Source organism: Cavia porcellus, unplaced genomic scaffold (assembly GCF_034190915.1).
Source record: "Cavia porcellus strain 051 isolate PalLab524CR breed Dunkin Hartley unplaced genomic scaffold, mCavPor4.1 scaffold_3, whole genome shotgun sequence".
In the NCBI taxonomy this organism is placed as follows: Eukaryota; Metazoa; Chordata; class Mammalia; order Rodentia; family Caviidae; genus Cavia; species Cavia porcellus.
Window position 1 is genome coordinate 92381804 of NW_026947486.1, and position 25641 is coordinate 92407444.

A 25641-nucleotide genomic window follows, 5' to 3' on the forward strand; every position below is an offset into this window, starting at 1 on the left:
AAATCGGAAGGAATAGGCAGTATGCCTGTGGCCTGTGGCACGCGCACCAGCTCCAGTAAGCACAGGTCTTATTGTCTATCAGAAGCCTCCCTCTCTGGTCTTCTCCTTGCCTAAGCCCAGAGGTTCTAGATGGGTGAACTGGGAGCTGACTTGCTGCTGGTGCTGCCTACTGCTGTCTGATGTAGCTAAGTGTGAGAACAAGGCCACAGGGTCTCAGCTTCCCTCACAGGAATCACACCATTTAGGAATGACCTGCACTGCAGGGTAACCGATCCCTGTTCAAAGAGCTGTGGGAGAAGGGCATTTCCACTTAACCAAATCTGTCTTCTCAGAGCCCACAAACTCTGCTTTCTGAGTCTTCTTCTCTCTTCAGTGATCCCATTCCCTGATCCCTCCAAATCAAGGTGTCTTTGGTTTTCTGTTCCCTCCCAGGTAGGAATGGCTCTAAGCAACGTGGACTTTGCCAAGCGCAGAACATACAGCTGAACGGGACTCCCAGGATCCCCAAGAAGGACCACAGGCAGCTTCATGGCGTGGATGCTCCTGGAAGAACTCACACCAGCTCAAGCAAGGAACTCTCCAGCTGCAACCACCCTCCCCAAGGGCTACAGTGAGGCTTCCCTGCCACAAAGAGAGAGGACACTGTTTTTTTCTGGGAATAGCCAGCTCAGAGGAGGAGCAGAAGGAGGGACCAGTATCCCTTCCAAAGCAAAGACAGGGCTGTACCCAGAAACTCCTAAGGGGGAGCTAATGGGAAACAACTTGTCGGAGGGAGGGAGAGAGAGGGACAGAATTCAGGAATGACAGGGGCAGAGCTTATGAAGAGGGGGCTGGGAGAAGCAGGCTAATTGAGAACAGCTGTTGCTCTTCAATCTCGGAGATCTTTGGACTCTGCCAGGGGCAGGCTCACGGCATACGCCAACTATAAGGAGCCCGCGTAGGTTGCCTGAGTCAGCCCTGGGTTTCTCTGCCCACTCTAGTTCCCTGAAACTTCTGAAACAAAAGACCGGAGGAGACTCTCCACCTAACAGCTGGATCCGTCTTCCCCACTGCCAGACCCACCTCTGTCTGTTGCTGCCCAGAAAAGGCCTGGAAGAAGAGACAAGAGAGACAAACTTGCCCTCTCTCCCAGTCCCTCCATTCGCTCAGCACTGGCATCTGGAGACCCCATGGCTCGGGCTCACTGGGGTTGCTGCCCCTGGCTTGTCTTCCTTTATGGTAGGTGCATCCTGGCCTCTGGGACATCTGGCCTGTCCTCTCCGGGCTGAGAAGGGTTGGACTGAAGGCTGGGGCTCAGTTGTCTCTGTCTCTTGGTTGCTCTGTCTGTCTTGAGGAAGAGGCTCCATCAGGTCCAGTCTTTAGGATTCTTGTGGCTTGGGTCAAATCTAGTTCCCACCTTCCCACTTCCCCCTGTTAGTGACAGAATTATTGTGACACTGATTAGAAGTTAAGTAAGACTTTATAGAAGGCTACTGCAGTGGGCATCATGCAGCAGGAGAGACAGCAAAGGCCACTAGGGATTTATAGCCAATGAGCAGAGTTGGGGATCAGTGCATGAAAAGTTACTAGGCACCATCCAAGGAGTCACCAGGGGTAGTAGGGATACTTGCTGATCTGACTTCACAGGATTCTTGCTGAAGGCAGGCCAGGGTGATCAAGGGTAGTCATAAGAAATCCAATCAGGTATTGTGGTTGATCAGATATCAGTGGTTATCTCTGAACTGACTTGACTGAATTCTTGCCAAGGCAGGGCGGTGTAGGCCTGGTGGCAAGGACAGCATAGATATGAAAAGCCAAGTTTGAGGCCTGGTCAAGAAAAGATCTCAGAGGAGATTATCTGAAGTTCTGTCAAGGAGCATCTTTGTCACTCACACAGTGTCCTGTTTGTCCTCAACTAGATGCACAGTTCAGCTCCCCTCCCTTACCCCTGGCTTTAGAGAGGTCTGTCTTCCCTTTGCTCTCTGTCAGCAGGACACTGTTCATAATTCAACATCCAATTCAAGTACCTCTCTAGTGCTGGCCCCTGTGCTAGGCACCACAGAGTCACTGGGCTACAGAACTTGCTCCTGGGAGCCTAAACCTAGCCTCAGAGAACAACAAATCCTTGTGTCCAGAAGGACACATCTGGGTCCTGATTCTTAGGTTGGCACCATCTTGCTAGAGATCTGTTCCTATATAAATGAGCATTTATTTTCTTAAATTAATAGTGTGAGTTTCATCTCCCACTTGAGTTTATAAGACTAACAGCCAAGTAGGGCATCCATGGTGTTAGTCTCAGCCACTGTCTTTCTATCTTAGCTCAGTGTCTCAATACTCAGGCCTCCACATCCCTCTAGGGGATGCATAGGATGGAGAGAACTATCAGAGATTAAGGGATCTTCAGGGCAGGCATGCATTGTAATGCAACCCTCCCTTTTACAGTGGCCCAGAGCTAAAGGACAAAGCCCAGTGCCTGACACAGAGTAGGTACTTAGGAAACATTTGCTTAGTGAATATTGGGGCACACTAAATTGTGGTCTAGTCCAAATGTATAACCAGGTCTCCCTGTCCTCTATCCCTTCTAAGGTATCCCAAACCCTTCCAGGTCTACCTTCCATGGTTGACAGAATGAAAGAATGGAAAGGTTAGCCCCCAGTAACTGAACCCAGTGATACAGGGGACTGAAACTCCTGACCTATTGTGCCCGCGAGTTTATGGTCTCTAAAATCGAAGAATGAAGTTTAGGGACAACGGAGGTTAAGAGTAGAGTATATTTATTGAGAGAAAGAAATCTTCTATCTGAAGAGAGACAGATGGGGTCCCCAGCGGGTTGGCAAGGACTCTCTTTTCCAGGGACTTTTATAGAGTAAAACCATGGGTTCAAGTGTGGTGGGTGAAAGAGTTGCTGGCTCAGACTGAACACTGTAACCAGAAAAGGCTGCAGCTAAACTCCTCCCCCCCCCTGCCCCCTATGGACTTGATTGTAACCCTATATCCCCATCCTTAAGAACCTGTGCGCCAATGAGAAGCCTGTGCATCTCTAATGGCCTTAGGGCGCTGCCCTAAGCTTAGGCTATTTAGATGCCCCCATGCCACGTGTCAGAGAGAGTTCGCCAGAGAGAGAGTTCGCCAGAGAGAGAGAGAGAGCTCGCCAGATTCCAGCGGCCAGCGCCAGCCAGTGCGCCAGTCTCCACTCCCCGTGTTCCCGGAGAGACCACCAGCCCCGGGTGCAGAGATGCTGCGCCCCGGGGCCGGCGGCGGGGGGCCCCCTCCCCGAATTCCCGGAATAAAGCCACCTGCTGCCCACTACTTTCACGGCCATCCACTCCGCTCCATACCTCCCACGGACTTCCCTCTCTCTCCGCCTCTCCCTTCTCTCAGACCTAACAGTGGGGGGACTGGAAATTTACAAGGCAGATGGGCATAAGGTGGGACATAGCTGTAGTTAGCTAATAAGATCAATAGTTCAGGTAAAGTTGATTACAGTAGGGACAAATGGGGAAGCGACTCACATAGGAAGTGACCATTCTTAGAGCTGTGACTTTTCCCTAGGGGGATGGGATGGTGACTCTAGGCTTCCTGAGGGTGATAGGGAACTAATTAGAACATCAGTCCTTAGGATAGGGATGCATTTGTTTGATCCTTTGTTTTGAGGCCTGGCCCACAACAGGTGTCTGTCTCCCCCACAGATGCAAACTATCTTGGTTTCTGCACTGGCTCCATCGAGGACCAAGTCCTGTCTCACTGCCTATAATATTTCTAACTCAGCTGCCTGTCACACCAGGGCTGCATGCAGGCTAGGCAAGCAAGAGCTGTACCACTGAGCCACACCCCCAGCCATGCTCTTGTTTTGCATTCCAATGACCTGGGTTCAAATCTCCATTTGACTACTGACTCACTCTGACAAAGCTTGGGCAGGTTACCAAATCTATCTGGGCCTTGGCTTCCTCCTCTGTACAAAGAGAGCAGGAATATCCACATAGGGTTGTTCCAAGTATCAAATGAGATACAACTGTGCATTGCTTAATAAAGGGGATGTGTTCTAAAAAGTGTGCCATTAGGAAATTTTGGCATTGCACAAACATAATGAAGTGACTTACACAAACTAAGATGGCTATAAGATCATTCCATGATATAATCTTTCAGGTCCACTGTCACATACACAGCCTTTCGTTGAGCATCATTCTGCAGCATGTGATCATGCCATAAACATACCCATTGTTGACTGGGTATCTGGCACCCAGGAGGAGCTCTTTAAATGCTGTTTTTTTTCTTTGTTATCGGTACCGGGGATCAAACTCACGACTGCCTGCTTGCAAGGCAGGCGCTTATGCCGTTGAGATAAATCCCCAGACCGAAATTTTTAAATGCTAATTGCCTTTCACCATCAGGCCACGATACTGGACTAGGACTGCTGTGTTATATATTTAGAATGTGCCTGCAACAATAAACAGAAATGTGGATTACAAAAATGGTACGAGTGGGCCTTGAATTTAAGTAAACCCAATATATATAATTAGATTTTAGGAGGCTAAAAGGAAGGTGATTATTTAGCGAGATCCTCCAGAGCATTTCAAAGAAAATTTGATTACAAAAATTTAATTTACACACAACTTTTCCACTTCACTAGACCCTGAAAAGACCCAATTAGATTAGAAGAAAAATTGATGTAATGAGCACTAAATTTATCCAAAAGTGGCAATCGCTTGTCGATAAAACTAGTGGCTTTGATTGTGACCCCGGGTGCCATCCAGTTCAGCCTAATTTCCCATGAAATACGATTATTTTTAACCTCAAGAAGAGTTGGTACGTTTCAAAGAATGGAATGCGGGGGTGGGGATAGGGGCACGAAGGAGTATATTCCTGCTCTTTGAGATCTTTCTAGTCTCCAAATAATCCTGGAATTTTTTCCCTAGCTTGTGCCTGGAGCCACCCAAAGCCAGGAGAACTTGGAAGAGAAGATGTGAGAGACTGTTCGACCAATCCTCCGGTGAGGCCTGGTTCACCACGCGTGGGTCCGCCCTCACATGTGGCCTGGCCCCTTAGTCCTCTCCATCCCGCATTGGCTCAGTTGCTAGTCTCTCCGCCTATAGGGTTTCTCCTGATTTCCGGACTGTGGGGCCTCTGTTTCTTATTAACATGCATCAATCCGGTCTGGCAGCTGTGTAACTCCTAACAAACCAGGATCCCGGTCGTGTCCCCAGCTCTCTACTTCAGTTCTACTCTCCCTTAGGGCCTGGGAAACCCCCTTCCCCGAGGGAGGAGGAGTTGGGGGGGGGGAGGGGCAGCCCCCAGCTGGTATTGGGTGAGGCTCAGCGGAAGCTGGGCAGAGGCTGAGAGGAGAGAAAAAGTCTAGGGGAAAGGCCAAAAGAGAAGCCCAAAAGGGAGGAGGGAGGAAGTCAGTGGGCCAGAAAAGCCAAGGGAAACACAAGAGAGGGAGGCCTCTAGGCTGTAAAGACCAAAAGGTCCAGCAGGATGGAGCCAACGGGATCAGGTGGTCAGCTTCCCAGCTGGAGATCAGAGTGATCCTGAACTAGAGTGGGGTTTAAAGATCTTCTGCAGGCAGGGGAGGCCCCGAAGTAAGAGGAGGTGAGCAGACATGTGAGTACTCTGAGCCCCAGGATAAGCACCGCACATCTAAGCGGAGTCAACATCATCAGACTATTCAGTTAGGCAGATGGGTGGGCAAGCACATTGCTTTTATATTAAAACCTAGAGTAGATCCTTGAGTAGGAAACAAACAAAAACCATGGTTTTCATTTGAGAGATGGCCTTTGAAGAAGTATCAGGCTTGGAGGGAATCTTTCCCAGCCATGTCTCAGACTGATAGGGATGCTCATTCACTGTCCTTTGCCATTTGGGACCAGTCAGTAACAACTGGAAAATCCCCAACGGTAGGGTTGCCAGATAAAATACAAGACACTGAGTTACATTTGAATTTCACATGACACTATTTCAGTCTAGGTTGCCCTAAGTAGTACAGGGGACATACATACATTAAAACATTATTCATTGTTTATTTGAAAGTCAAATATAGCTGAGTGAGTGTTCTGCATTTTTATTTGCTGAACCTGGCAACTCTACCCCAAAGGCACCCAAATTGGGGACTGTCCCCATGGCCTGGGCCGGTTTCAGAGCTCAGACCCTGCAGTTCTCACCCACATCCCCCTTCCCAGACTACAGTGTCATTGCTGTCACAAGGAGTCCTCCAAGCTCTGCGCTTCTATCTCAGCTTCACACAGACATTGTAATCTAGGCTAAACAGAAAGCATCAGCTACCCCCCCATCCCACCCAGGACTCATCACCCCTAACCCTGCCTCAAGCGAGGCTGGCAGCTCCTCTGAAGGCTGCGGTGGTGATGGTGGGGGAGGGGTGGAGGTGTCATATTCTTTAAGCAATGTATGTGTTTGGGTGTCTTCTTGTCATCCGTTAGTACCTTCCAGTTACTGTGGTCAATACCACAGCGCGGCTCTCAGCCATCCGCCAGCAGATGGAGGCCTGGAATCTTTCTGCCTACATCATCCCAGATACGGATGCCCACCAAGTAAGGGATTGCCCCTCTCCCCTTTGCCCTCGCTACTGCCCCGGGGTTGGCCTATAAGCACAGGCACAAACAGGACACTGTTAAGACACAGAAGATGAAGGCAAAGAAAGGATCCAGCAGGAAATGGAGAAGTTGCCCCCAGTAGTTTTAGGAAAACTGAAAAAGCATATTCCTTTACACAGGAGGGAGACATAGCCCAAACTCCTTGACCTTGAGAAATTAAACTATAAAACAACTTCAGAATCAATTCTGATCAGTTCCCAGGCGGAGGATCCAGAAGGAATGTTTAGGCATTCCCGCCCCAGAAGGTCAGAATGGAGACTGGGAATTGGACTGGAAGGACCCTAAACTCCCTCCCAGCCCAGGCCTTCCCAAAGCCTGCTGCATGGAAGCAGCAGATGACCCAGCATGCTGAGCTATGTTAGTGTGAGGGAGAGCAAACAGGAAACAGGATGGTCTGCAAAACAGCTCTTTTACCCAAGCAACAGCCCTGGCCACTCATCCCATTTCCCAGCACCAGCCCACTTGAGAAGGCATTTTCAGTGTCCATCAACTGGCTTGAATTCACTTTCTCATCTGCTGGGGAAGGCTAAGAATCTTGGATAAATATCTGGAGTTCTCTGATCCTCAGTTTTCTCTTTTGCAAGATGCATACAAGGAGCTCTGTCTCTGGGGATTATGAAGAGCAATATGCAGCCATCCAGTGTATAAGGGACTGGCTTCAGGAGCCCTGTAGACACCCAAATGAGTGGATACTCAAATCCCTTATATAAAATGCTGTAACATTTGCACATAATCTATCTCTTCCATACACTTTACATCATCTAAAGATTTTGTATAAACCTAATACAAGGCAAATGGATGTCATGTTGTGTTATTTAAGGAATAATGATAAGGGGAAAAGTCTATACATAATCAATACAAACACAATTTTTAAAAAAATATTTTTTGTGAGGGGTGAAGCTGCAGATGTGGAATCCATGGATACAGAAATCTGATTGGACAATATATAGACATGATTTATGATGTGTACAGAGGGAGAAACAGGGAGGAAGAGGAGTTCTCTGAAGGGCAGAAGGAGATGCCATGATCCTAGACTACCCAGAATTTGCATGCTGGTTAGGGTGACAAAACTCCTTTATAGAATAATCCAGTGAAACCCTGCGTCCAGTGTTGGACAGTGAGGTTGAGACCCTAAGAGTTACAGCTGTTGAAAGGAAAGGAAGAGAGAGGGCTGGGAAAGTTATAGAAGGCTTCCTGGAAGAGGTAGGCACGATGCTTAGCCATTTGGGAATGTTTACAGTAGACCAGAAAGAAAAAAAAAAACTAGGATGTGGTTAGTGGCCTTCTATGTGATGTCTGACTTTATTAAAAATACTAATAATTATGGTGGTGTTAATTTCCTAGAGTGAATACATTGGCAAACATGACGAGAGGCGTGCGTGGATGACAGGCTTCACAGGAAGTGCAGGTGACAGCCTCTACCTCCCCTCGTTGTCTCTGTTGGTACACCAGAGGTGGCTGGAGTGGACTTGGCATAGCTAAGTCCTTAGCAGCCAGGACCCCAGGACCTAGGATCCAGAATCGCCTTCTTTTCTCCCTGCCCCCTACTCCTCTGCCGTCCTGACAACAGGTCCCTATCAGACACATCTCTCAAAGTACACTGGCCACCTTTCTGTAGAGAAAGGAGGCAGATGGCCCTCCTGGCTCCCTTTCCATGATCACTGACCCTCCTACAGCCAGGCCCAGCCTAGTACTCCCTGGGCTCCCTCTCTAAGATGGTTTCTACTTATGGGCCCATTCCTCCCTTCACATGATGGCTCATTTGGGGATAAAGTTTTATTTGCAGGTGTTTTCACAGACAAGGTCACTTTACATAGTAGAAAGAGACACAAACTTGTAATGATGTCCCAGTTTCCAAAGGGATGCCTAACCCATTAAACACAGTGTATGCTGCCTTTGTCGATCCTTTGGCATGCTTTTCTGAGCCTCAAGCTGTCCTGCGTTGCCTGTCATAAACCTTATTTCTTTGCCAGTGTTGCTGGATTTGTCTTCTCTACCAATCCTCAGCTAAGTCTCTGGCTTAGTGTCCCTATCAGCCACCAACTCTTAACACTGACTCTCATCTTTCCTGAGAGCACATACATGCAGCATGAGTTCTTTGTGGCTGGCCAAAACAGATTTTGTCTTCTGCTGCCAAAAGTTCTGATGACCTCCTTGAGAGGCCTTCAGTCAAAGCACAGATGCCTGCCTTGAGATACTCTTTTGGCCAGATTCTCTTTAGCATTTCCTGCTCACTGCCTTCCATAGGAGGAAACAAACTCTTTCTAGCAATACCTTGTGGCATTCTCAGAGTCCACACTGCATCACACACCCACCTCCTAAAGCCATGCTCCTCACCTTCACCCTCCCCTCACCTACAAGCCCCCTGTTATGCCCCCAGGTACTGCAGTAGTGACTATGGGGAAAGCAGCTGTCTGGACTGACAGTCGCTACTGGACGCAGGCGGAGCGAGAGATGGACTGCAACTGGGATCTCAAGAAAGAAGGTAGAAAGCCACATGAGATTGTCCCCAACAAGCACATATGCAAAAGGACTGTCACAGACAGAAGCCTGGCTAGAGGGTCTGAGGCTGGCTATGCAGGTGACCTTGGAATTCCGTCCTGTCTTTCAGTTGGTATCACTGTTATTGTCTCCTGGCTCCTAACTGAGATGTCTACCGGAGGACGTGTGGGCTTCGACCCCTTCCTCGTCTCTTTTGGTATGTTCTTCCTTTAGTTCCTTGGATTTGTCCTCACCAACAAGGGTCACTCAGCTGCTGTAGGAGGTGAAGTAGAGCCTTCCAGGCCATATGACCATAAAGCTAAAGTATTTTGAGGACATGGTTGCAGAATATTTTGGAACAAATGTATAATTATGGATTGTATAATTTAGAAATGTTAAAGGAATGTACCCATTTTTTAAAAAGTCTTAAGTGCAGAAAACCAGAGTGGAAACAAGGGATAATTAATATCTAGCACATGAATAGACCTGGATGTCCTTGAACTGTATCCTGAAACTACTCAGGGTTAGTATTCAGAATGACTTGGAAGTCCTCTCCTAGAAAGTAGCTTAGAAGGGTCAAAAGAGTTGGGAGAGAATATAATTTGCTGAGCTCCAGGCCCCATATGTCCAGCCCACCCATGACCTCAAAGGTAGAATCCTCATGAATATGCAGACAAGATCCTACTTCTGAACTGACTTCTTTGCCAGCCTGTCCAGTGGCCTGAATGTCACCATTCCTTTGAACCATAGCATGGAATCTTGGGGAAAATAGTACCCAAAATAGGAACTACCCCAGCCATTGGCACTTAAAAAGACAAGATTAGCCAATTGTTAGCAGACACCATTGAGGCAGATTCAGCATAGATCAGCTTGAAAAGCAGGAGGAGAGGCACAGCCCTATGGTGGGGCACACACTACAGAAGGTCTAGATTGCTGGGACAGGCTTGGGACAGCTAGAGTGACACAAGTGAAACTGGGGCAACTGGGAACAAAACTAACTTTATCTGAGCCACAAGTTTTCCTGAGGTGTGAATGAGCAAGGGACAAATGACTCCTTCCTGTCTCCACAGACTCCTGGAAAAGTTATGACGCGAACCTCCAGGGCTCCAATATACAGCTGGTGTCCATCACAGCCAACCTTGTAGACCTGGTGTGGGGCTCAGAGAGGCCGCCGGTGCCAAGTGAACCCATTTTTGCCCTGGAAAACGCATTCACAGGTGATTCAGCTTTCCAACTGTACTGGCACAAGTCCCCACTAACATGGGCCCCTGGTGCTGCTCTTTTGAAAAGGCACCCTTGGAAGTCTCAAAGCAATGGTTTGCAAAGCTTAGCAAGAACCCAAGTTGCCCAAGATGCATGGTTAAAGGGCACACTTTTGAACCCTCTCTCCACGGAGAGTCTTAGTCCAAAGGCCCCCAGACCATATTAAACTTCTGGAATAAAGAGTGTCAGGATTTAAAAGGCAGTGGGGAGGGAAGAAACAGCAGAGTCAGAGAAACCTGGTACAGAACCTTCTGAAAAGAGAAAATATGTGCATTGTTTGTCTGATAGTGGAGACTGGTTCATGTTGAATCATTCATCCCTTTCCTTCTGACCCTCCTATGAGGAGATATTTAGATCTGTGAGATGGCTGGGGTGGACAGAAGTATAAGTGCAGGGTCAGTCTGCGGCACAGATGAGGGTTCAGGTTTTTGTTGAACCACAAAGGAAAATTAATAGACCTAGAAAACGGTAACCTTGGTCTCATTAACACCATCTAAATCTTACATCATAAAAGATCAATATGCAGTATGATTCTTGTAAGTGATAACTAAAATTCTGACTAGAGCTAGGTTACTGATTATGAATCAGTATCTTAGCTGCCAACCTTCTCTACTTCTCTGGGAATTCTGAGAGAGCCAATAGGCTTGGATTCCCAGTCACACTGAGCAGTCTAAGAGGCCTCTCTCCACATGTGGGTCCAGCTATGTCTCTGGTTCAGAAAGGAGGCCAAGAAAGCTGGAAGCAAATTTCAAAACTGTAGCTACGATAAAAATAGTGAAAATTGTGTCCAATTCTCTTTATGTGTTCCTACCTAACTTACAAAATCATTCTTCTGCATCTTGACAGTTTTTAAAGAAACTTGCTGTACAAGAGTGATCATAAATAAACTCATAGCATTGAGATAAGGAAGGTCACAAATATGGCAGGAAGCAGCAGGGATAAAAAGAAAAAGTCTAGCAGGGCTTGGGACAGAGTCATATGGGTTTTGTCACTACCCACAAGTGAGGGGATGGCAAGGCATCACAGGCTACAGATCTTCAATGAAAAGCTGTCCAGAGCCAGAACTGAGCCTTGGAGGCCAGAGGATGGAGTTAAGCTTTAAGAAACTTTGACAAGAAAACTTAGGTTGCAGGTTTTACAGAAAGGGTAGAAGAGCAGGAACAAAGGACAGAACACAAAAATTTAACTACTCAAAGGGAGCTGTATGCATCAGACCATTTCAATTTGGTTTCTTTTGTTTTCTCAAAAATGTGTCATGATCATGAATCTTAAAAATGTAATTCTAAGAAGCCAGTCAGAGACAGCCACATATTATACAGTTACATTTATATTAACCATCCAGCACTGCCAAATCCATAAGGACAGAAAATGGATTAGTGGTTTCCTGGGCCTAGAAGAAAGGGGTGATGGGAAGTGACTCCTTAATAGGGACAAGGTTTCCTTTGGGGGCGATGCAAATGTCCTACAGATAGTAGTGATGGTTGCACCGCATTGTGAACCATACCTAAAGCCAACTGAACTGTGCACTTTAAAGTGCTAAATTTTATGTGATGCCTATTTTACAACAATAAAATAAATCTTAAAAGTTTATCATACCCAAAGCTTTAGTTCTTGTTGAATAGTTTTATCTATTTGCATACAGTTTTAATGGCATTAAGTTATAATTTATGCTTGTATCTGAGCCCAAGTACGATTCTTAATGCTTGTGATCTTTTGCCCCCCAAACACTTCCTAGTATTGCCTAAAGGCAGACATTTTTAGCACTGGGAATTGAACCAGGGCCTTCACCCTGAACTACATGCCCAGTCCTTCTGCTTTTTATTTTGAAACATGGTCTCACTAAATTAGCTAAGTGGGACTCAAACTTGTAATGCCCTTGCCTCAGTCTCCCAGCTACTGGGAATAGACAGTAGTTATATGTCTTATAGGGGACAGGGATAGATGATACAAACCGCAACCCTAGATATAAGCACCCTACAGAGGACTTCCCTGGGACAACGAGATGAAAGTCAAGTTTGGAGATTGACAGTGTTATCAAGGCAGCACAGTGTCTGCACAGATTTGTAGTTTGAGCCATGTAGCCTGACGTACCTGGGTTCAAATCCCAGCTCCATCCCTTGCAGCTGTGAAACTCTAAACAAGTCATTTTACCTTTCTAAAAGGCTCAGTTTCCTTATCTCTAAAATGGGGCCAAGCAAGACTTAAAATAATGCATGAAGTGTTTAGTTAGCCTAATACCTGTGGCTTAAGAACTGGAGTTACTGCAGAGAGGAGTTAAACACGGCCCCAGCCCTCTCCCTTTGCTCTTCAACAAGGGCCGCTCTCCTGATCTCTTTCTGCATGCTTATTTAAGACTGAGAAAGCTATACCAGACTTATTATATACCAAAATACCTTTTTACCTGCTTTATAAATCCTCATTCAAACTTCATATTGAGCCTGACGAGGTTACAGACTATTATTATGTCCCACCCTCATTTTATAGCTACACAAAATGAAACACAGTGGGGGTCAGTAATTTGTCCAAGATCAGCCAGCCAGTAATGGCAAAGCTAGGATTCAAGCCCAGTCTGGGTCCACAACTCATGTTATTAATGTGCACGCAGATAAGAGCTTGCTTGAAAAAAGATTTCTACTGCCTTTTTTAAAAACAGAAAGCCATTAACCTTAAGGGATCTAAGTGCCAAAGGTAAGGTGTGTCACTCACAGTTTCTTTGGGTTCCTTTGCTTCTAGGGAGCACTTGGCAAGAGAAAGTATCTAATATCCGAAGCCAGATGCAGGAGCATAAAAAGGCCCCGACTGCTGTCCTTCTGACTGCACTTGATGAGACGGCCTGTGAGTGTGGATTTGTGCACATGGGTGGGTGCCACACCCTCCCCAAGTTCGTGGGCCCCACAGCACAGAGTTCTCCCCACAGACAACCAGTACCCAGCAATTGCTGTGAGTCACAGTAGCCATGGCCTGGGGGAACCAAAGGGGTAAGTGAGGAGCAGCTCATACCTAAAGAATGAGGAACCAGCTCCCCTGACCCCAGCAAGCTGGGGCCAACCCACAGGCCACCAGGGGAATGGGCTGGCCACAGCAGCAGAGAGCATGTGTTTTCTTAAAGAGAAGAAGACCAGCAACGCCTCCCACCAGCCTGGCCAAAACATTCACACCCCTGACTTCAACCCCCCAGGAGAAGCCTACTTGATCCCAACATGGCACAGAGCTTCTCGCCCAGTCCCTCTGACTGGGCTTCAGCCATCCTAGGGACCCAATGAAACTGTGTGGTCACTGTAGGTATCCACATTTTTCTAGAGGGAGGACTATACAGTGCTCCCCAACATCTCAAATACCATCTCCCAAGGACTGAGAGGCACCCAGAGGCAGATGCTACCAATGTGCTGCCGGACATCACCTGGGGCCAATGCAAACAATGGAGCAAAGGGGCCAGAAATGCTTTCTTCCAGACAGATTAGCCTAATATGGTCTCCACTGATTCTCTTCCCAGGGCTCTTCAACCTCCGCAGCAGTGACATCCCCTATAACCCCTTCTTCTATTCCTACACACTGCTCACGAACTCTTCCATCAGGTACCACTTTTCCTTGGCTTCTGTCACAAACTTCCTCCAATTTTCGCCCTCTCCCTGTCCCACCAGTGATCCCACCCTGATTATAGTCTTTAGACTGCCCATGAGCTTGGCATCTGCCTTAGCAAGATCCTTTAGGAAACAGGCATTTCCTAACCCCTTGACCTTTGCTCGCAAGGAATCTCAAATTCAGGCTGCTTGGCTCCCTATGCTGCCTTCCTCTGACCTTTAGGAACAATGAAACTGTGTGTGCCTCTGGTTTTTGTGTGGGCTTAGTAGATACTCAGGACCCACTCGATCTTCCCTCCCCTCCAGGCTATTTGTAAACCAGAGTCGTTTTAGTCCTGAGACCTTGCAGTACCTGAACTCTGGCTGCACAGGGCCCATGTGTGTGCAACTCGAGGACTACAGCCGAGTCCGTGACAGTGTCCAGGCCTATGTCTCCGGAGACGTTCGGGTCTGGATTGGGACCCAGTACACCATGTATGGGCTGTATGAAGTGATACCCCAGGTGGGTTGGCAGGGCCCTAGCCCATGCCAGGTATTGACCTCTGCTCAGCCATTCAGTCTGCTGGTCAGTGGACAAATGTGCAGTGTGTTTCCTTCTAGGGGTCTCTGAGAAGAGGCAGAAGTAGGTATGTTTGTCCACAGAGAGCTCATAGAGTTAGTTGTTGACAAGCCTAGAGAGAATACAGTCTGGTCAGCAGAACCTGACACTGAATCTCGGCTCTGCTCCTAACTGGCTGTACAGTGACCTTGAGCAAGTAGCTTAGTCAACTAAGTCTCTGTTTCATTGCCTTAAAAATGACAAGAGTCCCACCTCATAGGAGTTGCTCTGGGATTTAGAGATGGGACACATCAAGCCCAGTGGCTGGCACAAGGTAGGCACTCTCTATAATATGGACAGGAAATTCACCTTGTCTGAGCAGCCCAGCCTCTGACACAGGCCAGGCTCTGAGCTACTGCAGAGTGCTCATGGCAGTAAGCTGCCTAGCCGGGGAATGTTAATCAAAGAAGCCTGCCAGAAGGAGAGAGGAAAGGAAAGGAGGTGGAAGGGAAAGTTCAGCTGGGCCCTGAACACCAGGAAAGACATAACCAGAGAGGATCAGAGTGGAGAGGGCGGTGCCACAATATGGAGCAGCAAGTCTCAGCTACGACTTCCTGACAGTCCTGGACAACACTGCTGTGCCCTGGAGGGTGCTTCCAGCCCTGCTCTTCCTCTTGTTCCCAACAGGAGAAACTTGTAGCAGACTCCTACTCCCCGGTGATGATAACCAAGGCGGTGAAGAACAGCAAGGAGCAAGATCTCCTCAGGGCCAGCCATGTAAGTCCATGTGCAGGCAGATGTGGCCTCTTGGGAGCTCCCGGTCTGATGAGTTAGAGGAGAAAACTTTCCAGAGCTTTCCAGAACTAAAGAGAGCCTCGCTGAAACAAAGGAACAGACACCAAACTCCTGGGCAGCCCCTAGTGCCTCAGCCACTCATGCCCAGGATAGTATAGTGGTTAAAAATGTAGGCCTGGAAGGTAAAGGCTCTAAGTTCAAACCCCAGTAACACCTTTCTAGTTGGGTGACCTTGGGCAATCACTTTTATAGGCCTCAGTTACTTCATTAGTAGGGTAAGGGGGATCAAAATAGTAATATTACAGCATGCAGTTATTATCAAGTCAGTGAAACAATATACATAAACATATACACACAAGAAAAAATCAAAATACACCATGAAAGTTTACATTTCAAAAGTGTATTACAAGGGCTAGGGATATAGCTCGAGAGCATAAGCACCTGCCTGGCAAGGGCAGGGTCCTGAGTTCGATTCCCAGTATCAAAAAAAATGTATTACAGTAAAAGACACATTATCGTAAGTTTCCCTCACTTTGAACACACTTATTCCATTGTCTTGGCACTTTCTGAAGCAGTTCTGGAAGTCTTCTTTTGTGACTATTTACGAGGTTTGATCAAAATATGGGTGCTGCTGCCAATTGCTATGCAACACAAAGGCAGGCTCATAAAACCATTACTGTGTGTCCTCATCTACCTAATTCACTAGGTCTCACACTGTATGACCTCTGGGTCTTCCCCAAAGTCAAAATGACCATGAAAGTTAAGAGCTTGAAATCAACTCAAGACATCAAGACAACATAGCAGCGCAACTCAAAACATTCGTTCTTTTGTGATGTCTAACAAGTAAAAAAAAAAAATAAAAAACATGTGAAAGAGGACTTCCAAAGCTGCTTCAGAAAGTAGCAACAATGATGGGCAAATGTGTTCAAAGTAAGAAGCGGCATATTGAGGGGATTAATGGCAATATGTCCTTTACTGTAATGATTTTTTTTTAATTTAAACTTTCGTTTTTCAAGCCAGGTGTGGTAACACGCACCTGTAATCCCAGCCCTTGGGAGGCTAGGGCAAGAGGATTGCTACAAGTTTGAGGCCAGCCTGGGCTAGGAAGCGTGTTCAAAGCCAGCCTGAACTCCATAGTTAAACCTTGTCTCAAAAGGACAAAAAAAATTAAAATAAACTTTCATTTTTTCAAACATCACACACACACACACACACAATGCTTTGAGCACTACCTGACACATTCTAAGTGTTACCTGTAATGATTTCCTCACTCTGGAAAGAGAATTGCTCACCTCTTTAAAAAAAAATATCCTTGTTAAACTCAGAATAAAATAGGGTTGCACAAGGTGGCACACAACTAATAATTTCAGCCCTCAAAAGGCTGAGGAAGGAGTATTGCCATGAGTTTGAGACCAGCCTGGGCTACATAGTTACTTCAAGGCCAGCTTCAACTATTTAATGAAGTCCTGTCTAAAGCAAACAAACAAGCAAATACAAATAAGTAAATAAATAGGATAAAGCATTTCACAAGTAAAAAAAAACCTTTTCCCAAGGAAAACTTTCACCATATACTGTGGTAGGGAAACCAGCATAATGACCCACTCCGTGTCTCAATCGCTCAAATTCAACAGTCATCAACTCACGGCCAGTCATGTTTCCTCTATAACCCCGCTAAAAACCCTACACATGACCTCCAGTGCAGCTGGCTTATTTTAGAATAAAATCCAAGTATCATATCATTTCTGCTGTCAACACTTTAGGAAATATCTCTAAAGAGAATACTTTTAAAAACACGCACATACTATGATCAGATATAAACATTGAGAATCCTTTGATATCAGATCAGCCAGTCAGATCCTCCTGTTTTTAAAGCTCCAAATCCCAGAGCAGCCATCAGAGATCTGCGGCTGACACTCTGACCACACCTTAGCGCACTTGTCCTGACCCCCCACTCCCACCCCCACCCCCCGCAGGTGCGGGACGCTGTGGCTGTGATCCGGTACTTGGTCTGGCTGGAGAAGAATGTCCCAAAAGGCACAGTGGATGAGTTCTCAGGGGCAGAGTTCTTGGACCAGTTACGAGGGTGAAGGATTGACTCTCTTTCTGGCTGGGGGGCAGGGCAAGGGAGGGTTCATTATTCTCCCAGGTAGGGAAAAGGAGATCCTCCTTGCATTTGGAAGTCAGAGCAACATGTTCTGGGGTGATCTTGGAGTTGGCAAGGAGGTGTTGGGTAATAATTCCCAGCCCAGTTTAAAACTGAAAGCGGGACAACCCAACAGCACCCCCTAGTGTCTGCTTCAAACCCAGGTTTGCCATGCTTGGGGAAGCCGGCTCGGGCCAGGATATGCCTGGCCCCTTGAGAATTTCCAGTAGGGAGTAGGGCTTCCAAGGCACCCTCACACTGTAGGTTTGAGTGCATGACACTGATCTGGGATTAGGGTAGATTTCAGACACAGTGAGCTAGCTTTCTTCGACTGTCATTTGTAAAATGGAGATGGAGGCATAAAGTTTGTCCTTCTCTGATATTTAGTTCTCTGTAAGTGGCAGGACAGGGCTTGGGGAGATGGAACCAGAAGGTGGGCTGGGTGCCAATTGGACATGGACTGCAGTAGAGGCAGCTGTGGTCTAGTGAGACATTGGGACACAGCCTAGTCCCTGGGCACATTCACCAACCTTCCCTTGCCTCGCACTTTCCAGAGAAGAAGACTTCTTTACTGGACCCAGTTTTGAGACCATCTCTGCTAGTGGCCTGAATGCTGCCCTCGCCCACTACAGGTAATTCAGAAGAATAAATTTTCCGGGGCTCTGTGCGGAGTCTTGTAATGAGTGCAAAGGGATGGAGTAGGGGAGGAAATGCTCTGGGCCCTGAGTCCACATTTAAGGTTTGAGGCCCTGGACACTGTGAGTGGTGGGGCTGGGGGGAGCTTGATTTCAAGGAGCCTCCTTGAAATGAAAAAGTCCGAGCAGTTTTTCCCCAAGACACTGCGACTTTGTAAACACTTGGGTCCAAGGGGTACAGAGGGGAGACATGGAAGATACTCAGTGCTTTTCTTTGGCTTCCTGTGAGTTATTTATGTAAGGTATTTCTTAAAGTTCGTGAGCAGTCGTGGAGAAAGGGATGTTTGCTCAACCTGAACCAGTCATGATAGCCGAGGATGTAGACTAGCCAGGTATTAGTAAACAAACTACGGCATCCTGCCTGATGAAATGGGAAGGGTCGCACTGTCCAGATGTCTCAGCCTAGCACGGGCAAAGCATGAAGAAGGTGGATGCCCCTCCAACGGTTGGCCTGGCACAGCCCGGAACTCCCTCCCCTGGTGTCTCCTGGTATCTCTCAAGCATTCAGCTGCCTTGCTCCAGCCCCTTTTCCCCAGCAAAGCTAGACAGTAGCAGGGTAGCTAATCCTCAGCGCTCCCCACTCTGCCTCTCCAGCCCCACGCTCAAGGTCCCCTCCCTTCCTGTGACCTGGCTTCATGAGGCCTTCTGATGTTGAGGCAGCGGAAGTTAGAGAAAGAGCACAGGATGAAGGATCTGGGTCCAGGCTAAGCTCCTTCCTGCCTCCTTCCGTGGCCTTGTACAAGCTCTTTTGCCTCTGTAGGCCTGCTTCTCCTTGTGTACTAGGAAATGCTAGGCTGGGTGGTCTCCATGACTCTCCTAGCTCCCATGTTCTGGGCTGTTTCCTTCCTCCCTCCGTTGGGGACCAAGGCCTTGCTTGGCCAAGGGTAGGATAATGTGCAGTGTGTTGGGTGTAGCAGCAGCAGCAGCAGCAGCAGCAACTCTTTGGGAAATAATGACTTCTCCAGAGTAATGAGCCTGCAAGTCCAGCGCCCAGCATCAGACTTTCCTGTGCTGTCACTCAGGGACCCTACTCCCACCGCGTCCAGCCCAGTGCTCAGTCAGGCTGCTCACCTCTCAGTGTTCTCTCTCCTTCTCAGCCCGACCAAGGAGCTGAACCGCAAACTGTCCTCAGATGAGATGTACCTGGTGGATTCTGGGGGACAATACTGGTAATGTACTCCCCACCCCATGCACCTGGCTGTCAGTTCACACATCCAGAGGTGGCCAAAGCTTCCCTTTCCGGGCCCACCTGAACCTTGAGAAACCTGCACTGAGTAAGCCTTAAGCATCCTTCTCATTTTCAACTTGGGAAGTCAGTGCACAGTGTAAAGTACACAGAAGCCCAGATGGTGGGGGTAACCATGCAGCACCTCTGTGAGAAGAAGGAAAAGACTTAAGTAAAATATTTTTTAATCCACACATTATTGCACAGCCTTGCCTGGATGCAGACACACAGCCCCATATTCTCATACAGCTCACACACAGCCGGCACCATGCATACCCCTGAGCCCTTATCTCCCCCCCCCCGTGGTTCAGCTCAGGTGACCATGTTAGGGGGGAGTCAGGAAAATAAGAAAAGCAACCCTTTAGATGTATTTCCTTCGTACAGTGCACAACCTGAACACCCAGAGAAGACAGCCTTGCAGATTAGGCTAACACTAATCCTTCCAAGAGTGAGACTATAATCTTTCACACCCAGAGCTGATCTAGCCAACTTGACCCCAAAGATGTTCCATTCTCATCTAGGAAGCAAGTAGACTGTGGGAAGCTCAGAGTGAAGCAAGGGATGCAGTGTGCTGAATTGAGGAAGGAGCAAAGAGCAGTTTCAGATCGCTTCCAGCTGCTTTCCTGTGGATGGAGCGAAGATGCCATCACGGAAGCTCTTTGCATGTTCTTAGTGCAGCTGTCGGGAGCCAGTGTGGCAGGTGCCAGCTCGGCAGCCTTTGCTAGTCACCAGTTCGATTCTGTGTGTATTTGAGATGGCTGATGTGCAAAGGGGAAGTGAAGTTGTTGAGGCGTTGTTGGCTTGGGGCATGCTCAGAGTAGGGTGAGGCTCGGGAAATGATCACCTCACTTCCTCTTCTGTTCTACTGAAGAAGTTCACCACGCCCCACGACCTACTCCTAAAGAGGAGTCCCCAGGAACTTAAGACTATTTCTCCCGCCACCTTATCCCAGGAGGGGATCACAAGTGCCGTCCCATTGCACTTTGAGGTTAGGGGTCAGACCTGATGGTTTCTGGCTTCACCTCCAGGGCCTCTGAGCAAATTCCTTGGTCAGATCCATGTTCACAAGAAATGTGAAGAGTCAGTGCTTACCCCAAATGGCTTCACCAAGGTCCAAGGTCTCCCAGGCTTAAGGCTTCAGTTGCCTCATCTGCGAAATGAGGATGATGAGCCCTGTTCTGCCATCCTGCCCAGGGAGCTGCAGAAGCATTCTCTAAATGGTAAATAATTGTGTGAACAAGGGAATGTTGTGACAATGTAATGCCTTGGAAACTCAGTCTCCTCTCTGTAAAAAAGGAAGTAATCCCTGCCTCCTAGAAAGCCTGGAAGGAACTTTGCCTTTAGAGCCATCCTGACTCACAGACACCAGAGCTACAAAATAGCCAAAGGGGTACTTTGAGGGAAACATGTGTATGAGGAATTGTGATTGTCAGAGAGCATAGTGACTTTCAGCTTTGGGGTTCTGCAGAGCCCTTTCAGGCATGGATGCTGAAGATGTGATGTTAAGGAGGATAACTACTTTCCTTTCGCCTCCTACTGGCCTGATCCCAGCCCTGTTGCTGGGGCCTTAGTTGAAAACATCCAGGAAGCCATGGTCCCAGCCTTCTACCAGCTTCCAGGCATTCAGCGGGGCCAGACATGTCAGTTTCCCCTCTCCCCAGGGATGGAACCACAGACATCACCAGAACAGTCCACTGGGGTACCCCCTCTGCCTTCCAAAAGGTAAGCATCATGCCCAGTATTTCCCTGTCCACCTTCCCAAGAAAGCCCCTAAGTAGCCACCCCCCCCCCAAGAGCCCTTTCAATTGACAGAGTAAAACAGAGGCCCAGAGAGGTTCAGTCATTTGCCCAACAAGTTAGTTTTAGGAAATTCAATGTGCTGTGCTGATCCTCTGCTGAGATTTCAGAGCAACAAAGAGGCCCCAACCCAAGCTTCTCCTCTCCCCATTTTGGTGCATCATTGCCCACATATTTCTTCCATACTGTGTGTCTGACCTAGTGCTTGGCAGAAAGGAAGAAGGGCATCTCAAATGGAGGAACGTGGCACAAGCAAAGTGTCAGTGTGGAAAGGACCTGGGGGTATTTGGGAAGCCTCTAGAGCTGGTCAGCTAGAGCAGAGGCTGGGGTGTTGTCTCTTTGCCTAAGGGGCCTCTGAGGGTGGAGCCGGGAGCTGCATTCCTGTATTGAGCAAACACACTGTGAGTCTGACATTCTGGAAATGGAGAGGGGAAGTGCTGTCTGGACCTACTGCCTTCTGGCTGCTGGGCAGCCGGTGACAAGCTGGTGTGGATATGTGGTGAAGACTGACGGCATCGGCACTGGTGGTGACCAAAAGAGGCCACCTTCAGCCCTAACAGAGAGAGATTGGCCGGCCAACCGACCAGGCCCAACCTAAGTTTCAGGCTTTAGGCAAAGCTACAGGATAGGCTGGGAGTGTGTGTATGTCTCAGGGGTAGCACTTGTGTAGCATGTATGGGGTTCTGGTTTCCATTGCCAACACTGAGAGAGAGAGAGAGAGAGAGAGAGAGAGAGAGAGAGAGAGAGAGAGAGAAATCATCAGAAGCACAGTATCAGAGTACTAATATTTACTTTAGCATTTACTTACTACATTATATTCATTATTGATGTACTCCCCCTCTTAACCATCTTAGGATCTAGGTACAGTTATCATCCCATTACAGATAAGGAACTGAGGCAAAAAAGGGCTGCAAGTTATTGGCTCCAAGTCTTAGAGTTCAAAAAAGGGGAGTGGCCAACACAAGATTCCAGCCCAGGAAGTGTGCTTGAAACCACCTACAGGCACCGCCTTCTCCAAGCATGCCCTAAGTACATTAGAATAACCCCTGTGTATCAGCCAAAGAAAACCACATAAACCAACACCCAGCTTTAGGAATATAAACCTCAGCCTTCTGTGGCCATCATCCAAAACCTGGGTGACTGCGCATGAGAATATGTCTCCCTAAACCCTGCGTACACACCCAGGGCTGAGTGGCCACACCCACATGCTCTCAGGCCATGCAGCCAGGAGCTCCCTGACTCCTCCACATCACTTCTTCCTCTCCATCAGGAGGCGTATACCCGTGTGTTGATGGGAAACATTGATATGTCCAGGCTCATCTTTCCAGCTGCTACATCAGGTGGGTATCAGAGACCAGGCTAGACCTAGAACCCAGGCCCTGATGTCATGAAACTCAGACCATCACTCAGGAGGCTGATAAAGCAGGGATTATATCATCATCCCACCTTCCTATGAGATGAGAAAATCTAGTCCAGAGAAAGAAAAGGATTGTGTATGGTCACACAGAGAGTTACTGGGAGAATGGGATCTTGAACTCAGATCTCCTGCCTCCTAATACATTGTTGTTGTTCAGGGATGGAGGAGATCAGTTTGGGTTGCAACAGTCATGGGAAGAATCCTGGAGGAAGTAGGTCTCATAATGTTAAGCCTTGATCCAGAGAGAAATTGTAGTAGGGTCATTAGTCCAAGTAATGGGTACAGTGTACAATGTGTTGCAGATAATGAAGGTCTGGCTTGGCTTCATCCATGAACTGCTCTCCATCCCAACCCAATGTCACTGTGCTATCACTTACTTACCTGCCTCTCAGGAGCCTCTCTCCTCTGATACCACCTTGGTGGTTGAATAGAAAGGAGCAAAGTGAGCAATCTGGAATCCAGCCAAATGACCAGGGGTGATCTCTTTTCCCTTCCAGGGCGTGTGGTGGAAGCATTTGCCCGCAAAGCCTTGTGGGATGTTGGGCTCAATTACGGCCATGGAACAGGCCATGGCATTGGCAACTTCCTGTGTGTGCATGAATGTAAGTATCATAGCCCCTGCCCTAGAGTCCTGTGTAACGCTTCCCCCGCTGAAAAAGAGTACTTCACAGGGATGGAAATTACTGAGATGCCATGACTCACCCAAGGTCACTCAGCTGGTGGGAGGGGATACAGTGTAAGTGAAGAATGCCTGTTGCCTGTTGGCATACACAAGGGCACCAGAGAAAGGATAAATGCCTAGTGGCTGATGGTATAGACCCCAGAGAAATAAAACCCCAGCGCCAGCTCCAGGTAGACAATGATGCAGTGGACAAGTAGTGCTAGAGATTCTCGGAGGCCCTCAGTTAATTGGTCTTCCCCAGAACTTCCTTGTTTCCAAGCTGGTAAGGTCAGGAGAGTTGACACTGCACCCATATCTTCCTTTTCAGGGCCTGTAGGATTCCAGTACAACAACATTGGCATGGCCAAGGGCATGTTCACTTCCATCGGTATGGCTCTTGAGTTCTTCCAGCACCCTACCACATCCCAGAGCCAGGCTAGCTGGGGACTGCTGTCATAGGTGTGCCTACTTTCAGAGAATATTCCAGGCACAAGGACAGAGCCAGCCCTGGGCTCTTTCACTTCACCTCCTCACTTCCTGGCCCCCATCCCTACCCTTAGCCCTAACAGGCTTGTCCCTTACTCCAATCTCCCTCTGTCCATATCCTTTTATCCTTGGGAGTTGATTTCAAGATGTATATCCAGACTCTTGAGTTGCCAGTCAAATGCTAGGGTAACAGGACAGTTGCAACAGGAAAATGGTAGTGCCTCCACAAGTCCAGTGGGCTCTTCAGTCTCCCCTGCTATGATATAAGGGAAGAAGAGCCATGCCTGGGGGTCATCAGAGGCTAGACAATTACCTCTGTTTACCCAGTGAGCATCTAACAAGTTATGGGGCTGCCAGAGCCAACAGCCAGAAAGCAGCTAGATAGCCTGGTCCTTCAGCCACTTGTTGATTGGTATAGAACCCCTGCATATGGGTACCTTCTGGTTAAAGCTGTTAGTATCTCTGTGTCTCCCAGAACCTGGATACTACCAGGATGGAGAATTTGGAATCCGTATTGAAGATGTGTTCCTTGTAGTGGAAGCAAAGACCAAGGTAAAGTGTAAGCGAGTTGGGCTGGAAGTTTGGACAGCATTTGCCCAGCAGGCACTTTGGATTTGCATAGGGGATGAGGGAGACCACAGGAAATGGACGTTTTAAAATGCATGTGAGCATGACTTTATTTAGTGCCATAGGAATTCTATAAACCAGCCTCTCAAACTGCAGGTTAGGATCATCTGGAAAGCTTTTTTTTTAAATGTCAATGCCAGGCCTCACTCCAAAGCAAGTACATCTATATCCCTGCCTTAAATCATTGGTTCTCAGTGCACATAATAATCACCAGGGGAGCCTGTTAGAAATAAAGATTTGCTATTATAGCAACCCACAAGATGAAATACCTAGATATAAACTTTAAAAGACTTACATGGAGGAACTCTCTGCTAAGGGACATAAAAAAGATTTAAGTAAGTGGTATTCTCTGGAAAGGAGCCTTGATATTATGAAGATGTCATTTCTTCCTAAATTAATCTATAAATTCAAGACAATCTCAATTTCAGTTTTAACCAGATACTTTGGAACTTCACAAGTGATAATAAAGTTTATTTGTAAAAATAAACATGCAAAGATAGCTAGATAGCTAAGCAACTTCTTAAAAAGAAAGGCAATGTGGGAATATTAGATTTTAACACAAGCTACCATAACTAAGACAGGATGACACCAGAGACAAAACAGAACAATGGAACAGAATAGTTAGTCCAGAAATAAACCCTCTAATTCCCATAAATGATATGGGGATTTAGCTTCCAATAAAGCTGATGTATCAAAACAGGTAGAGTAATTATTCAGTAAGTAGGCTAGGAGAAGCAATGGCTAATCATTTGGGAAGTAAGTAAATCAAATAATAAAATCATTACATCAAAATAAAATCTCATATTGACCAAAGTTTTAAGGTGAACAGTGAAACCATAAAACATCTAGAAAAAAAAACGTATAACAGTTTCTTTAATATCAGGGTGAAAAGGGACTCTTTTATAAAAAACCCAGAAACTATGAAGGAAAAGATTGGTAACTGACTTAATTTAGTAGAGTGTCTATATGGAAACGATACCGTAAACAAAATCAAAACATCTCTAATAAATACAGCCAATATGACAAAAGAGGGTGAAGTTAATTTTAACATGTGGTTTTAAGTAGGCAAAACAAGATACATGTCTATAAACCCAGCACTTGGGAGGCTAGGGCAGGAGGACCACAAGTTTGAAGCCAGACTGGGCTCCATAGTGAGTTCAAGGATGGTCTGAACTACATGGTAAGACCTTGTCTCAAATAACTAAATGTAATTTTTAATTTAAAAAATAGGCAAATAAATAAGCAAATAAATAAAGTACATTTTTAATTTTAAAAAATAGGCAAGACAAAAAAATGAATGAAGTCTACAAAGAGGCAATTCACTAAAATCAACACAAATGGTGCA

General features: G+C 47.1%; 1 protein-coding gene across 2 annotated transcripts in view; it reads left to right on the forward strand.

The window, feature by feature from the left end:
- Positions 1–788: 788 nt before the first annotated feature.
- The window catches only part of Xpnpep2 (X-prolyl aminopeptidase 2), a 29310-nt gene continuing 4457 nt past the window's right edge, over positions 789–25641 (forward strand). The window contains exons 1-19 of one of the 2 annotated variants that reach the window (XM_063246396.1): positions 823–1218; positions 4896–4969; positions 6414–6524; positions 7932–7995; positions 8968–9072; positions 9199–9285; positions 10139–10285; positions 13065–13166; positions 13825–13906; positions 14219–14414; positions 15138–15227; positions 17219–17328; positions 17943–18020; positions 19181–19252; positions 20970–21030; positions 22376–22445; positions 23020–23124; positions 23512–23571; positions 24145–24221. In XM_063246396.1, the coding sequence (XP_063102466.1) occupies positions 1170–1218; positions 4896–4969; positions 6414–6524; positions 7932–7995; positions 8968–9072; positions 9199–9285; positions 10139–10285; positions 13065–13166; positions 13825–13906; positions 14219–14414; positions 15138–15227; positions 17219–17328; positions 17943–18020; positions 19181–19252; positions 20970–21030; positions 22376–22445; positions 23020–23124; positions 23512–23571; positions 24145–24221 (1740 nt within the window). In that variant the 5' untranslated portion in view covers positions 823–1169. Of the gene's footprint in view, positions 1219–4895; positions 4970–6413; positions 6525–7931; positions 7996–8967; positions 9073–9198; positions 9286–10138; positions 10286–13064; positions 13167–13824; positions 13907–14218; positions 14415–15137; positions 15228–17218; positions 17329–17942; positions 18021–19180; positions 19253–20969; positions 21031–22375; positions 22446–23019; positions 23125–23511; positions 23572–24144; positions 24222–25641 lie in introns of both variants that reach the window. The other variant, XM_063246397.1, reaches the window with a different exon arrangement.